The following is a 14357-nucleotide window of genomic DNA, read 5'->3' as shown; positions in this document are numbered from 1 at the left end:
GAGGTGGTGCTGCAGGCCGAGCGCCGCGCCCGCCTCATCCGCGCCGCCCACCTGGCGCCCGACGGCGCCCACCGCACCCGCCTGCAGACCTGGCAGGGGCTCTCCCAGAAGTACTGGTGGCGAGGGGAGCCGGACGGGACTGTGGGGCGGGGGGCGGCCGGGCAGCGGGCGAGGTTGCGGCCCCGGCGGTCGGATTTGCGAAGAAGGAGGCTGTGCGCTCTCCCGGGAGAAAGCGGGAGGGGACTGTCGCTTGCCGGCTGGCCGGTGCCTTTAAACGCTCCGTCTCCAAGCACATGGTCTGTGGGCTGCGGGTCAGCCGGTAAGAGGCAGGCCTCGCTGTGCCCGTTACGCCTTTGCCAGTGAGGTGTCCTGTGGCTTCTTATTCGGCAGTGGTACCTTGAACGCATGGAGACACAGAGCATGACTGTCCCCATCCAAGTCTTGCGTACAGCCCGCTTAAGGTAGCGATTTCTCAATTAATATGCTTTGTATAGGGCCATAGTCTGCTCCATAAGATCTAGTTCAGCTTTTAACTTTCCCAGCATGTGGATGACGTTCGTGTTTAAATAGTACAGCCGCCAGTCATGGTTCAGAGTTCTTGCGCTCACTGTTATAGTTGTCTCTTTCAATGAGAAGCTAAAAAGAGCAAATTAATTCTTAGTTGGGTCCTGAGTGGTATCATAGCCATTAGAAATGATAGTGTATGAGCAGCAGTAATTCCCAATCAGGGGCCTTCCTTTGGCTGAGCCAGTGGCTTGGTGTCTGCGTTCCCTTTGGATTTTGTGTTTTACTTTTAGTCTTATGTATCCTTCAAACAAATATCCTACTTTTCAGTTGCTCAGAGCCCAGTTTCTGTTTGTACTGCTTGTTCAGCTTTTTTGGTCCATCGGTCAGCACATCTGTCATTTCAGCTTTAGTTTTTGTTATCTTGAAGGCTTTTTGCTGTAGCTGCAGGGCATCCTTGCAGTCCAGATCTCATTGACCTTTGATGTGAAGAAAGGATTTTGTGTCTCAAAGTTGATGCATCCATTCTAGTTGATGGTGGTCTTGCCTTTATCTGGGCTCTCATTGTAAGCCCAGTGTTGGACTGTTCTGGCATCTGCTGTCATCCTATACTGGAAACTTCCTCAATGCACTTCAGTATATCTTCTGTTTGTCAGAAGAGGGCATTCTGTATTTGGCATCTTTTGATCTTAATGCTTACTTTTATTTGCACAACCTGTATTCTCTTACTTCTCTTGCACTGAGAATACTAAAATGCATGCCCTGCTTTCAGTTCAAGCACTTGTTTCTTGTCTGTGTCTCCTTGAAGATGTTGTTTTCCCCCGCAGTTTATAATACTCTTCTGCTGGCGGTAGTCGGCAGCTTTGATCCAGTCATCATCCCGAGATGGGTGCCAGTTGGCTGTGTCTGTCTGCTCTGTACCTGGGAAGCAATGGGCTGGAGCGTGGCCCAGTGGCCAGGAAAGGTGTTAGATATGGGATCCGAAGACCAGAAACCTTCTGTCTTGACAACCAGCCCTGGTTTCAGATGAAATGAAAGAAACATAAATGTGTTTGAAATGGACATGAATGTCTTGAGTTGCCTGAAGTCCATGTTTTCCTGGTCCTTACGGAGATGTGTATGTAACGATAGTGCATCCTCTCCTCTGAAAAGGTGTAAGCAGTGCAAGTTTAACTCTGTGTCAGCCAAGTTTTTGAGCTGTGCTAGATTTTGAACTATAAAGACACAGCTGCTGTTATGTTCACTTTTATATTGTCTTAGTGAAGAAAATTAATTTGGGTTGAAAGTCATACACTGAAAATGCCTTGGTACCTAAACGAGGACCCTGAGCTTAGGAACTGCTGAGTATCTAAAATTACTCAGTTATACCTATTAAGTACTGGTGGGAAATGAATTTCTTTAAATTCCAAATTAGTAAACAATTTATTTTAATCAGTGTTAATAATACATATCAGCATCATTGCACATAATGATGGTCTCCATTTTGCAAAAGCCTTTAGGTGAGCCAGCCAGTTCTTGTTGCCCTCAGCAGGGACAAGCTGAGATCCACCTGTGTGGGTTAAACGCAGGATCAGGTTCCAGCTTTCGTTCTCTAGGGATTCTTAGGGTGAATGTATAAATGCAAATAATTTTGCTCACCTTAAAAATCTTTCTAGGAGGGTCTGCTTGATACAGTGATGTTCCAAATGTTCTTTCTCATATTAGCAGTGGATTGCAGTTGTGACATACTGTATCATACCAGTTTTGCTCCTCTCACACTATTGTATAAAGTCAGAGAAGGAAAGTGTAGGTGACTGACTTCATTTTTCTCGATAAGTTCGTAACACTGTTTTGCTAAACACCTACGTATTTAATTACGTATTTAGGGTATCCTGGATTAAGATTAGAAGCCTAATTAAGCTCCATTAATTTTTCTTAGGTATTCTTAAGCAGGTTAAAGATTACATTAAAGAATGCAGCAAGTGCCAGGAAAAGCTAGATCGCTCTAGATCTTTGTCAGATCCTTCTGAAATGCTGGAGGAACTAGGTCTGGATGCAAAATCTCATGAAGACAGTAATGAAACAGATGATGGATTGAGTAATACGGCATCAATCCCAGCTGCATCCCCAAAGCCTGTGAAGAAGCAGCCAATAGCAAAGCACGAGCTTGTATTTGTAAGTACCATTGTTTACATCTGAATGTTGTTGAGATGTTTGTTGATGTGTTCTTAGTCACATACTTATTCTCTGTTGTGGTGGTAATATTGCAATAATAAGACGACATAAATGTTGTCAAAGATACTCAATATGTGGAAATGGGTTACTGGTCTGTATGCCATGTAATTAATGACAGTATGTCATCTTAGGGAAAGTAAATCACCCCAACTTCTATTTATGCATCTGGGACCCAAGGGAAAATGAATGGCTAAAGTATAAATAGTAAAGCATCACATACAAGATTCTCGTGAAATCTGTATCTGTTCCTTAATAAATGATGCAGTGTTTATATATAAATTTCTTTATGATAACTGGGGGCTCATACACTTGTAAGACTTTTGTATCTAGAAATGGTTTCAGACTGTAGCATGGGAAAATGTGGTCAAGGAACTGTTTGGATATCCGTGTTGTCCCGTTTTTCCAGTTGTCTATTTTAAGAGTGTTTGGAGGGAGGGTGAGACTTGACATATTTAAAGAAAGAAAACAATAGTAAAGTTAAGCTATGTATTATACAGGCTAGTACTGATTGTATGGTTGCAGAAAATAATCCTTTTCTGTGTTTCAGTGTGAATGCTTAAAAAGGCACGGTCTAAATGTAATGAAGTTCTCATAATGTTGTTTATGACAGGTTGACAGTAAGGGCCTTGTGAAGCAGTCATCTTCCAAACATTGTCTGTCAGTCTTAAACCAACTGAATCAGCAGAGGCTTTCCAATCAATTCTGTGATGTGACTCTGCTGATTGAAGGAGAGGAGTACAAAGCTCACAAATCTGTCTTGGCAGCCAACAGCGAGTACTTCCGAGAGCTCTTCATTGAAAAGGGAGCTGTCTCTAGTCATGAAGCTGTAGTGGATCTGTCAGGTGAATTGTTGTGGGTTTCAAAGCTAGAAATCATAATATCTTAAGTAAGGTGTACAGTATTTGATGCAGTCTTTTTTTGGGTGTTGAAGACAACCAAATATTTTTATCTTGCTTTTTTTCTCTCTTTCAATCTAAAAGTATTTTGTGTGGGTTTTAATGCTAAAGTGATGACTCTGGTTTTGCGTAATCTGATCTTCCATACTTGAATGGACTATGGGATTTCATCTTAAAATTTCTGAGAAGCTTTGGATTGATTTTTACCTTGCTTAGGCGTGTTTTCTCCTTGTATTAGTCGCAAACATTAAAAAAGGGAATGTAGTCAAATGCTTGAATACATCAAGAGGGGATGTTGACTACCCTCTCAGAGAGCCATTTTGCTGAACAAATACTAAATTGTTTCTTACATCTGTGAAACAGTATTATACGTGTTTTCTGCTTATTTCATAAAGCTTCTGGTACCTTAAAGATAGGAGAGAATCCTAAAATGTCCTAAAAATAACTTTGTAGTGATGAGGAATATTGTACAAAACATAAGCCTATTACGTTGTTTCCTCATTAATTTTTAAACTGTCTGTCTCTGCGTGAACAGCAGACATGCGTGAGCAGTAGATTTCTAGTATGATAGTCCAGAAGGTTCCCCAAATTAAATATGTGGTTTATGATGTACAGAACTGTGGAAAATTATACCAAATGCTTATTTTTAAGCATTTCTATCTATGTGTCCGTACCTTTATTTTTTTCATTTTTGTCTTATTTTTCTGCACATCAGTTGTTACTGAAGTCCTGACTACTTTCTGAATGTAGCAGGTCCAGAAAGACTTTGGTTAAATTAGGGTTAATCCGCTTCAAAAATACTGTGGCTCTCTCAGCATCTTGAAACATTCTTCTTGAGAATTTTATTGTGGAACTACCTCAGTTCTACTTACTTATTGGAAAAGTTGTCTGAGCTTGCTTCCTTGTAGAAAATACACAGGGATGCTTTTGTCATTTATGCAATTAATTGAGTCCCAGTGGAGGGGCTTCAGTGTTACTTGCAAGTGTGTTTTCCTTTAAATTTCAGCCTTAACCGTATCAAAGGTGAACTGTTGTGTCCATCATGGGATATTTTGGTGTAACTCGGGGTCATCAGTGTTTGGTCTAATCTCTTGTTTTATTCCTGGTAGGGTTTTGCAAGTCCAGTTTCCTGCCTCTATTGGAGTTTGCTTATACTTCAGAATTAACTTTTGACTTCTGTAGTATGGCAGAAGTGGCCATGCTTGCCCGACACCTCTTCATGTCAGAGGTCCTTGAAATCTGTGAAAATGTACACAAACAGATGGAAGAGAAACAAATTACAGTGTACCAAAAGGGAGATACTCAAACTGTGGAGTCTACACAAAATTTAGCAGAGCAGACTGAAGTTGAAACACAGCCCGTGAATGGCGCTGAGCAACCTGAGCTCGCAGCTGAAGTGCCAGTAGCGGTGAATGGAGCTCCTTCCTCTGCAGGGCCAGAGGAGGCAGCAGCGGCCCAACCCAACCTCCTGCCCCCAGAGCCTGCAGAGGCCACACCGGGTGATCTTTCAAAGCCTGTGGAGCAGTGTGAAACAACTGAAAATAACGTGAAGATGCAGCTGCTGGAGAGCATTTTGAATAGTACTGTATCTGTCATAGAGGCTGAGCCATCAGCTGTGGAAGCCATGGACACGCAAACAGAAACTGAGACAGATCAGAATGGTAGTGGTAAAGCAAATGTGGACGCCACTTCTGAAGACTCTTCAGAAACACTCAAGCAAAAGCATGACGGGCAAAGTGAAGAATGGAGCATTTCACAGCCAGAAAGCCTAGATTCCAGCCCAGATGATACTTACAAGAGCAAGCTTCGCCAGCGCTCTGTTAGTGAAGGGGGATATATCAGATTGCATAAAGGAATTGAAAAAAAACTGCAAAATAGAAAGACAAATCCTAAATCTGCAATACAGCAGGTATTCTATCTGTCTTTAGGCCTGTTGTCAGTAATCGTCTGGTGTTTTGAGACCAATCTGAAAAGACTGTTTCCTGATTCCAAGCACTGTCTGGCAAATGTTTTTCTTTTTTGAGCGATTAACATTACTGCAAACCAAGTAACTTCTGAGATGTGACAGTTATGGGGAAAAAAAGGCAAAAAACCAAAACCCCACCAAAAAACCACCAAAACATTAGCATCAAAATTCCTTCCATATTGAAGATCTTTAGAATGCTCAGTGACCTTAGCCCAGCTTGAGTGTCTCCTCACAGCTTCTTTTGGTTGGCCAGAAGGTGTATCTTCTCCCTAAAATTCTTAGTGATCTGAGAATTTAATTCTTGACTAGCACGTGTGTATGTCAGTCACAGACAGATGTGTTTATCTATTGGAGAAGTGAGAGCCTACATTCGTTAAGACTTGAAAACAGAACTATGGGGATGAATAATTCAACATCCTATGTAGATCTTTAAGATGTAGTCTTAAATTGCAGTAATGCAGTTCTACGTTCAAACTGGGGTCAGTTCAGAAAAAAAAAAGGGTTCAGAGAGAGCTGATGTTAAAAACTCAAGCATTCAGTCATGTTAAATGTTTAGTAATTGAGCTAGTTGTTTCAATTTTTTAATTTATTTTTTTTAAATGAAACCATGAAACCATCATCTTAATCTTTCCCCTTCAGGAGCCTTTCCTTTTTCAGTGCCTATGGATTGCTGGCATTCACCTCACTGAGTGTTAATACATTCATTTTTGTGGCAGAGTACACTTTGCCTTACTCATTCCACATTGGCTAAATCTTATGAAGAAGTGTTGATTTCCAGAGGTGTTCTGTGAGGTGTTTAGAGCCCCCAGCCCCACAGGCAGTGGGATAATCTGGTATCATTACACCACCATTCTAGATAGATAGTGTAGCATTAGTCTTCTTTTACAGACAACATAAAACCCAGATGTTGAAACCAGCACAATCAAAATATTTGAGAAACCTATTTATGGTGGTTGGACAATGACAGGTTTTTGTTCTGTTTTGGGAGGGAGAATATCTACTTTCAGGAGCAGCTCCTGTTAACGTACTTTGCACTTTTAAAATCTGGCCTCTTGACACTGGCCAGCTATGGAGAAAAAGAAATTGGTTTAGATAATTGCTCAGAATTGGATTCAGGAATAGGTTTCTGCTTTCCTAACTCTTTTCATAGCTCTTAGCATTTTTGTCTCCTGCATCCCTCAATCCTCCCCCCATGGCACTGGATGTCATGTAAGCATTGGGAAGGAGACGCTCCTTCCTGAGTTCCCAGTTTTGGTGCTGGAAGGATAGCAGGAAAGAGAAGTTTCAGGAAAAATGCTGCTGACATTTGAATTACAGTAATTGCAGTTGACGTGGAGATGTTGAGGATGGAGTGTTCTTTGAATGGATTATTTTCCAGGCTTTTACTGATCATCTGCTGAACAAAATTATTTTTGTGGCTTCACAATTTAGCCAAGTTTGTCTACATTTTCAGAGCTACAGAAAAATTAAAAAACAAATGAAAGTATTGTCCCTGTGTTGAGTTTTGGTTTGGTTTTGAGAGATATAGAAGGGCTACATGTTTTCAAAAACTGTGAAGATACTTCACTTGTTGAGGGAACAGGAAGAAGAAATGGGGATGCGTTGTACTTTTTTCCCTTGTCTTATTCTCAGAAACATGAAGGGGAGATACCTGATAAAGGAAATTTCAGCCTGCTCACTTACAATCTGGCTTTTAAAGAATTTGACAGCAAGTTTCTACGAAGGAAAACGAGATTATCAGCTCCAGGTAGCACTGCCAATACTGCCTAACAAAAAAAACCACTAGTGCCAAACAAAAAAAACCCCACTAGTAAAGCTGGAATGCTTTTAACCTGAAAGAACTTTGTTTCAATACTGTAAATTTTTGCAGGTTATTAGTAACTCAGTTTTTGGTGGCTGGTAAAAATTACTTAAATTATTTAGGCCACTTTAAAAAAAAATTATCTAATGACTTGTAGCAAAGGAAATGTAAATCCTGAAAAAGGAAGTTGGAGTTTAGGGAAGGGCTGAAAACCTTTGATAGAAACCATGACTGGCTTTGTGGTGCCTCTGTAACTATCCCTTAGCTCTCACTTAGGCATTTGCTCAAGGTTAAATAGTTGTGTCATTGTCTGAAGTCATTGCCTATAATTGTAATAATTTTATGGTTTTAAAACAAGTTGAGTTTTTCACCCACCATGAGATCTATAGTTTTGCAGGGAACTGAAAGGGAGTAACTTTCTAGCAGCCAAGTAAACTGAGCAAAATTAGGTGGTATTATAGTAACGCAGAGAAACATCAGTGTTTAGTACTAACTTGCAGAGGAAATATAAAATACAGTGTAGTAAACTTCATTCAAGGGTTATGTTTGTCCAACTTAGGTTGCCATGAAGCTGGTACAGAGAGGGAAAAAAATGAAACAGCCCAAAAGAGACACCACAGAAAATAACGAAGTAGAAGCTCAGCACAAATGCACTGAGTGTGAGATGGTGTTCCAGCGGCGCTATGCACTTATAATGCACACACTGAAGCATGAAAGAGCTAAAGATTATAAATGTCCAGTAAGTTGTTTGATTGGTTTTTGTCTGTAAACTTCCTTCTTTATGAAAATTCTTTCAACAATTACATTAGTAATTATTTTTCTTCCTTCTTTTCATGCATGTATTTATTTTCCTTACGGATTTCTGAGATGGATGCAGCCCAGATCTGGATGGGGTGGGGTAAAAAGTGGTGGGACCACATGGTCTCACAGCACCATGTGACATGGGAATGCACTTGCTGCTCAAGACACTGCTGGAGCGGGCTTCGCTTTTAACCTTACAACTGTGTTTCGATTAGCCAGGAAGTTAGCCTCACTGGGAAGTGAGCAGTGGTTCTGTCAGTAGCCATAAAATTCAAAATTTACAGCTGTTAACTAACCTGAAATAAAATGCCTATTGGAGTCAGGTTGTAGATCCAGCTAATCATATTGCTGTACTTAAAACCTTGGATTACTTTTTTATATATATTTTTTGAGTATTAAATGCAAAATAAAGTTGTAATATTTTCTTTCCCAGTTGTGTAAAAAAGAATTCCAGTACAGTGCCTCCCTGCGAGCCCATCTCGTCCGGCATACTCGGAAGACCGAAGTGAATACTGCAGCTGCTAGTGTGGAAGAGACAGGCATGTCTTTGGTGAAAGGGAGAACCAAGAGGGAGTTTATATGCGATATATGTGGGAGAACTCTACCTAAGCTCTATTCTCTCAGGATACATATGCTCAAGCATACAGGTGTAAAACCACATGCCTGCAAGGTAAAAAGAAAGTCCTTTTACTCTGTAATCAAATTAGTGATGTTGTCTTGATGTTTTAGTACTGATGCTGTGTCCCAAAATGTAGGTTAATTTAGGTCACTTCAGAATGGGGAAAACTACTGTAACGTTCCTGATGAAAATTCTTGTAGTCCAAGACTGAGAAAACTAGGATGAAGTTGTATCATGAAAGTTCATATTCCCATGTCTAGAAGAATGTCTTCCCTTGAGTATTTTTTAACAGACCAGTTCTACCACTGGTGTGAAATCACAGGCTTGGCCATCCTGGCTCCCAAAAAATATGGGAGGTTTTGTTGTGGTTTGCAGTTAAACACCTATTGCGTAATGAGTTTTATTTGTCCTATTCCACTGGATATGGATTTTTTTAGGTTTGTGGAAAGACCTTTACGTATAAGCATGGATTAAAAATGCACTTGGCTCTCCATGAAGTACAGAAACAGTTCAAGTGTGACTTGTGTGAAAAGTCTTTTGTCACAAAAAGAAGCCTTCAGGAACATATGAGCATTCATACAGGTAAGTGGTGAGGAAGAGGATCCTTTTACTTTGGTTGGCTGCTGTATGCTGCTGAACTTAACATTGTTCTTCAGTGTCAAATGAACTGGCTAAAAAAACCCAGAAATAGTAGTTTCTCCCTTCTACTGGTTGGGCAGCTGAGACAGAGGTAAGTAGTCAATATACATGTATTTTCTGGGCTTACTTTACTGTAGTCTAATGTTCATGTTCAAATGTTCTGTACCAGAACAACTCATGATTGGTCTGTTCCTATGGTTTTGTGTCTGTATTTATGCCTGTATCATAGCAATTCAACAAAAGATAGGCAACAGCCTGGAATGTTCTGGAGCACTTACACTTCCAGCCTATCCTTTTAGAGGAAAGCATGCTAAATTAAATCTCTAAAAATCTCCATGTGTGTTTTACAAGACTTGCTGTACTAGTACTGAAATTTTATAAAGCCTGGTATCATGAAGGATCTTAGCATGTGACAGATGACAATATAATAATACAACAAACAACTGCAATATTGTACTTGTGTTTAAAAAGGTGCAATAAAGTGGAGTTGATACTCCTCTCTCTATGTATTATTTCTCTGATACATACAAATACACTTAAAAATTGGGTCTGTGTGTAATTAAAACAACTTCTCTTTGTAGCACTGCTCTGATTACTTAAGATAAATTATATGAGAAGAGAAAAACACTCTCATTAAGCACTCCAGAGATATCGAGGCCTTGCTTCATAACATGTTTTGATTTGTTTTGGGTTGTTTTTTTGTCAGGAGAATCCAAGTACCTTTGCTCCATCTGTGGAAAATCTTTCCACAGGGCATCAGGACTCAGTAAGCACATAAAGAAACACCAGCCAAAGCCTGAAGTTCGTGCATATCAGTGTACTCAGTAAGTTGGTTGATGGGGTTATGTGGGTTAAAACAGTCCTTGTTTCTTCTACAGTGAGGCGCTCTGCTAAGAATATAATTCATGTTGTCAAATGGTTTAGAGAGCTTCACTAAGCAACAACCAAACTTCACTTTTCTAGTGTGCTGGATTGGTGTGTAAATCTCCCTGCCAGGGAGTTTGAGCTCCTGGCCCAGTTGAAGAAATTTTAACATGAGTTACTTTCTTAAAATATTCCTGGAAGTTTTCCAATTAAGAAGATATTTGATTAGATTGCAGTAATGTGTGAGTGTGTCAGAGGGTGGTGGTTGCTGGAGTTTTTCACTTTTTCTCATAGGAGTTGCTAAAACCTTTACTGTTACAGGTGTGAGAAGAGTTTCTATGAAGCTCGAGACCTTCGGCAGCATATGAATAAACATTTAGGTGTGAAGCCATTCCAATGTCAGTTCTGTGGAAAATGTTACAGTTGGAAGAAAGACTGGTATTCTCACGTCAAGTCTCATTCTGTCACAGATCCTTATAGGTAAGAGGAAATACATTTAACGACTGAAATGTGCTAATCAATATGAGGTTATACAGATCCCCAGCCAGCCGACAGTGAACCACCTACCCCGTTATTAAAATACCAATTGATTGATGTTGACTGTGGTCTTGAGTACTTGAGAACAGGTGGGTGACTTCAGATAGTTTGGTCCATCTGTTAACCTGCTGACACAATGCTGGAACTAATACACGTGAAGTTGTGAGAGGATAAATACACTTGACGAAGTTAGAAATGCTTTGTATGTGATCTCACTTCTCTAGAATGGTAAGTGGAAGATTTGGCTGTGAATAAGAGGAAATGTAGCTCAGTCCAGCAGTATTAGTTCTCATTATGGAACTACTTGCCATATGAGACAGTATTTCCATTAAACTTTGTTCACCATAATTAAAGTGCATTTTGGTTTAAAAAGCATAACGTAAGCATAGAGTGACGGTTTCAATAGATTTCTCACTTAACACGTTTTAGGTGCAATATATGTGGCAAAGAATTTTATGAGAAAGCTTTGTACAGAAGACATGTAAAGAAAGCCACGCACGGTAAAAAAGGAAGAGCAAAACAGAATCTGGAGCGAGTTTGTGAGCATTGCGGAAGAAAATTCACACAACTCCGGGAATATAGGAGGCACATGAACAATCATGAAGGTACGTAGAAAGCGAGCAGTCGTGACATTCCTCAACCCCTAAAAACATGACGGAGAAAAAGGGGGTAATTGTTTTGTCGAGTCTATGTACATCCTGTTTTGCAAGATGCTCAGAAGCTCCCCAAGATGCACAGAAGTCCTTACAGACTCTCCAGGGCGTTTTATGCCAGTCCTGGTTTGTTAACCTGCTTCTAGGGATTCCCAGAAGTGGCTGTTGGGGTCTTTCTAAAACTGCAGTCACACACGGGGACGGTGACAATTTGACCTTCTAAGAACTTTAATGGAGAGGAACTTTTTTAGAAAACTTTCTCAAGTTTGAAAGGTGTACACAATTAACGATATTGTTCAAACAGAAGAGTGATTGGCCTGAATTTTAAAAAAAAAAAAAGACCACTATTGGAAATTGGTCCACCTCATGATTTATAGCAAGCAGTAAACTACATGATGTTTGGGGAAATATAAAAACACTTCTTAATAATAAAAAAGTATGTGCATTTTTACTTTAGATATTGATTTCTGAGTATTGGGTTGTTCCAGCTGTGTTGAAAGTCTTTATATGCTCCTGTCTTGGGGCAAAAACCATTTTCTTGAAGCATGTCTCCTTTGAAAGAGCTGTTACGAATAAATCAAAGAGCCATGTAGGTATTGAAATAAAGAGTTGTTTTTTCTAAACAGAGAGAGCGTCCTGTAATAGGCATCTAGCCTAAATCTACAGTAACTATTACAGAGGAAAAGCTGGTATTGAAATAGTGTTTTGTCACCACTCACATGCCCTATTAGATGCTACAGACCACAGAATTCAGTTGCTGTAAGGGAGAATAAAAGACTATACAAACATGAGATGCAGTGTTTGAACATAGGTGGTGTGGAGGAAGAGGGGAAAAGCTGTAGGTGGCGTTACAAGCTAACTAGAGTAAGTGCTGATTTGATGAGATGTTTTCAGAAAGGTATCACCAGCAAAAAACAACTAGAATTTTACTGAGCAGCATGTTGTTAAAATAGGGAAGAAACTACATTAAAAGCAATTTTGAAAAGACATTTTTTTGTAAAATAAAATGCTAGATTGTGCAGAGCACTTGTGGAAAATCTTGCCATTGAATGTATTACATTGCATTACGCTGTAGTACAGAAATGGTACAAGATCTTTCTTACATGGAAAAAGTTACAGGGTTTCCTTTTCTTTTATTTGACTGTTCTCCATGTCACACCTCATCATCACTCAATGCTTATTTATCTTTTCCTTGCCTTCCCTTTGAGAGCAGGCGTGAAGCCATTTGAATGTCTGACTTGCGGAGTGGCCTGGGCTGATGCGCGGTCATTGAAACGTCACGTCAGGACGCACACCGGAGAGCGTCCATACGTCTGTCCAGTGTGCAATGAGGCTTACATAGACGCCCGGACGCTACGGAAGCACATGACCAAATTTCACAGGGACTACGTACCCTGCAAAATTATGCTGGAAAAAGATACTCTTCAGTTTCATAACCAGGGGACGCAGGTGGAGCATGCCATCAGCATTTTAGCTGCAGACATGCAGGAACAAGAAACGGAGATTAGCGTTGATGATGGGGAGATTGAGACTGTGGTAGTGACAGGAGACACTCTTGAAGCCATCGAAGCAGTTGCAGCGACTGAGGAATGTACGTCAGTCTCCACTCTTTCTGACCAAAGCATCATGCAGGTGGTAAATTATGTCTTGGCACAACAGCAAGGACAGAAAATGGCTGAAGTGACGCAGGCCATTGAAACTGTAGAAGTAGAAGTGGCCCATGTTACAAAGACAGAGTGAATACAGTATATGAGAGAGCAGGAAAGGTGAGATTTTAGAGTCTGTGAGAGCTGTGTGTTAACTGGGTATCTGAGGCTTAGTGATGCCTGTTTTCAAACAGTTAATCCCCAGTGCTGAATGTCACAGTGACAAAATACTGCACCATGTGTTACGGGGTAAAAGTTAAGATGCTTCAGTGTGGGCAAGGCTTTGAAGGCAAAGATTTCTGCACTGGCCAAAACTGTATGAAAACAAAACACAAAAAAAACCCCAAAACTTGGAAGAATGACATTTTCTGTGTCATGGAGTAAGTATCATGCTATAACTTAAAAAAAAAACCAACAAAACAAAACCAGAACAACAAACAAACAAACAAATAAAGAGGCTGCACTGAAAACTAGAAATGCACAGTTACTGGTAGCATTTTTTTACTTTTCTTTTTACGTGCATTTCATCAAGTCTGTGAGCAGAGTGCCCGTACTGGGTTCTGCCTGTTTCCTCGCCAAGACAAGGGGATGGTGGAATGCCTCATGCAGCGTGCACTTCATGCGACATACAGGGAGTCTGAGGCTTTTTTCTTTGGGTAGATGCACCGTCAGCAGTTGATGAATCCCAGTTTTGAAGAACGTTGTTTAAGTTCCAAGTTGGTGGGTGGCAGGTCCAGGGTTCAGCAAAACGCTGCAAAATGTTTTCCTGATAATGAGCAGGGGTCTGCTGAAGTCAGAGGAAGTTTGGTCTCTGATGGAGATTGTGAATTTAAGTTGACCAAGGGGCAGCCCACTGCAGGGAGACTGCTTAGGGAAGTAAACTGCCTTTTATTTGTAAGCAAGGAGCTTACACTTCAGCCTCTGCACAACCATGTTTTGTTTAATGATGTCTGGTTGCATAAAGTAAGCTATCACCTGCATTGCTGTACGTGTCCAAAGCAGGCAACCTAATGGTGGATGCTGCTAATTTTGCATTACATTTGATGTAGAAACTGATGAAAAAGGTCTAATGGAATGCTGCTTTGGGAATATAAATATACTCAAGAAGCTCAGCTACTTAGGATCTTGTCTTCTGTTGAAAGGAGGAGCCCTGCTTATTCTCGAATGGGAAGAACAGCAATTATCAGGAAAGAGAACTATGAAAAACTTTCAGAACA

The 14357-nt window shown here is 40.4% G+C and overlaps 1 protein-coding gene across 1 annotated transcript; it reads left to right on the top strand.

Annotated features, from left to right (window-relative positions):
* Positions 1–3: 3 nt before the first annotated feature.
* On the top strand, positions 4–13234 carry ZBTB11 (zinc finger and BTB domain containing 11; the record flags this gene model as incomplete). The annotated part of the gene is made up of 11 exons (XM_010181953.1): positions 4–122; positions 2421–2658; positions 3329–3560; positions 4724–5523; positions 7941–8120; positions 8616–8852; positions 9239–9383; positions 10147–10264; positions 10626–10784; positions 11271–11446; positions 12708–13234. Coding segments are annotated over 11 exons (2931 nt in total), but the record flags the coding sequence as incomplete, so codon positions are not given.
* Between the last annotated feature and the right edge of the window lie 1123 nt (positions 13235–14357).

Source organism: Mesitornis unicolor, unplaced genomic scaffold (assembly GCF_000695765.1).
Source record: "Mesitornis unicolor isolate BGI_N332 unplaced genomic scaffold, ASM69576v1 scaffold26693, whole genome shotgun sequence".
NCBI lineage: Eukaryota > Metazoa > Chordata > Aves > Mesitornithiformes > Mesitornithidae > Mesitornis > Mesitornis unicolor.
Note: the sequence above shows the minus strand (reverse complement) of the source record. Positions and strands in the feature narration are given on the sequence as shown.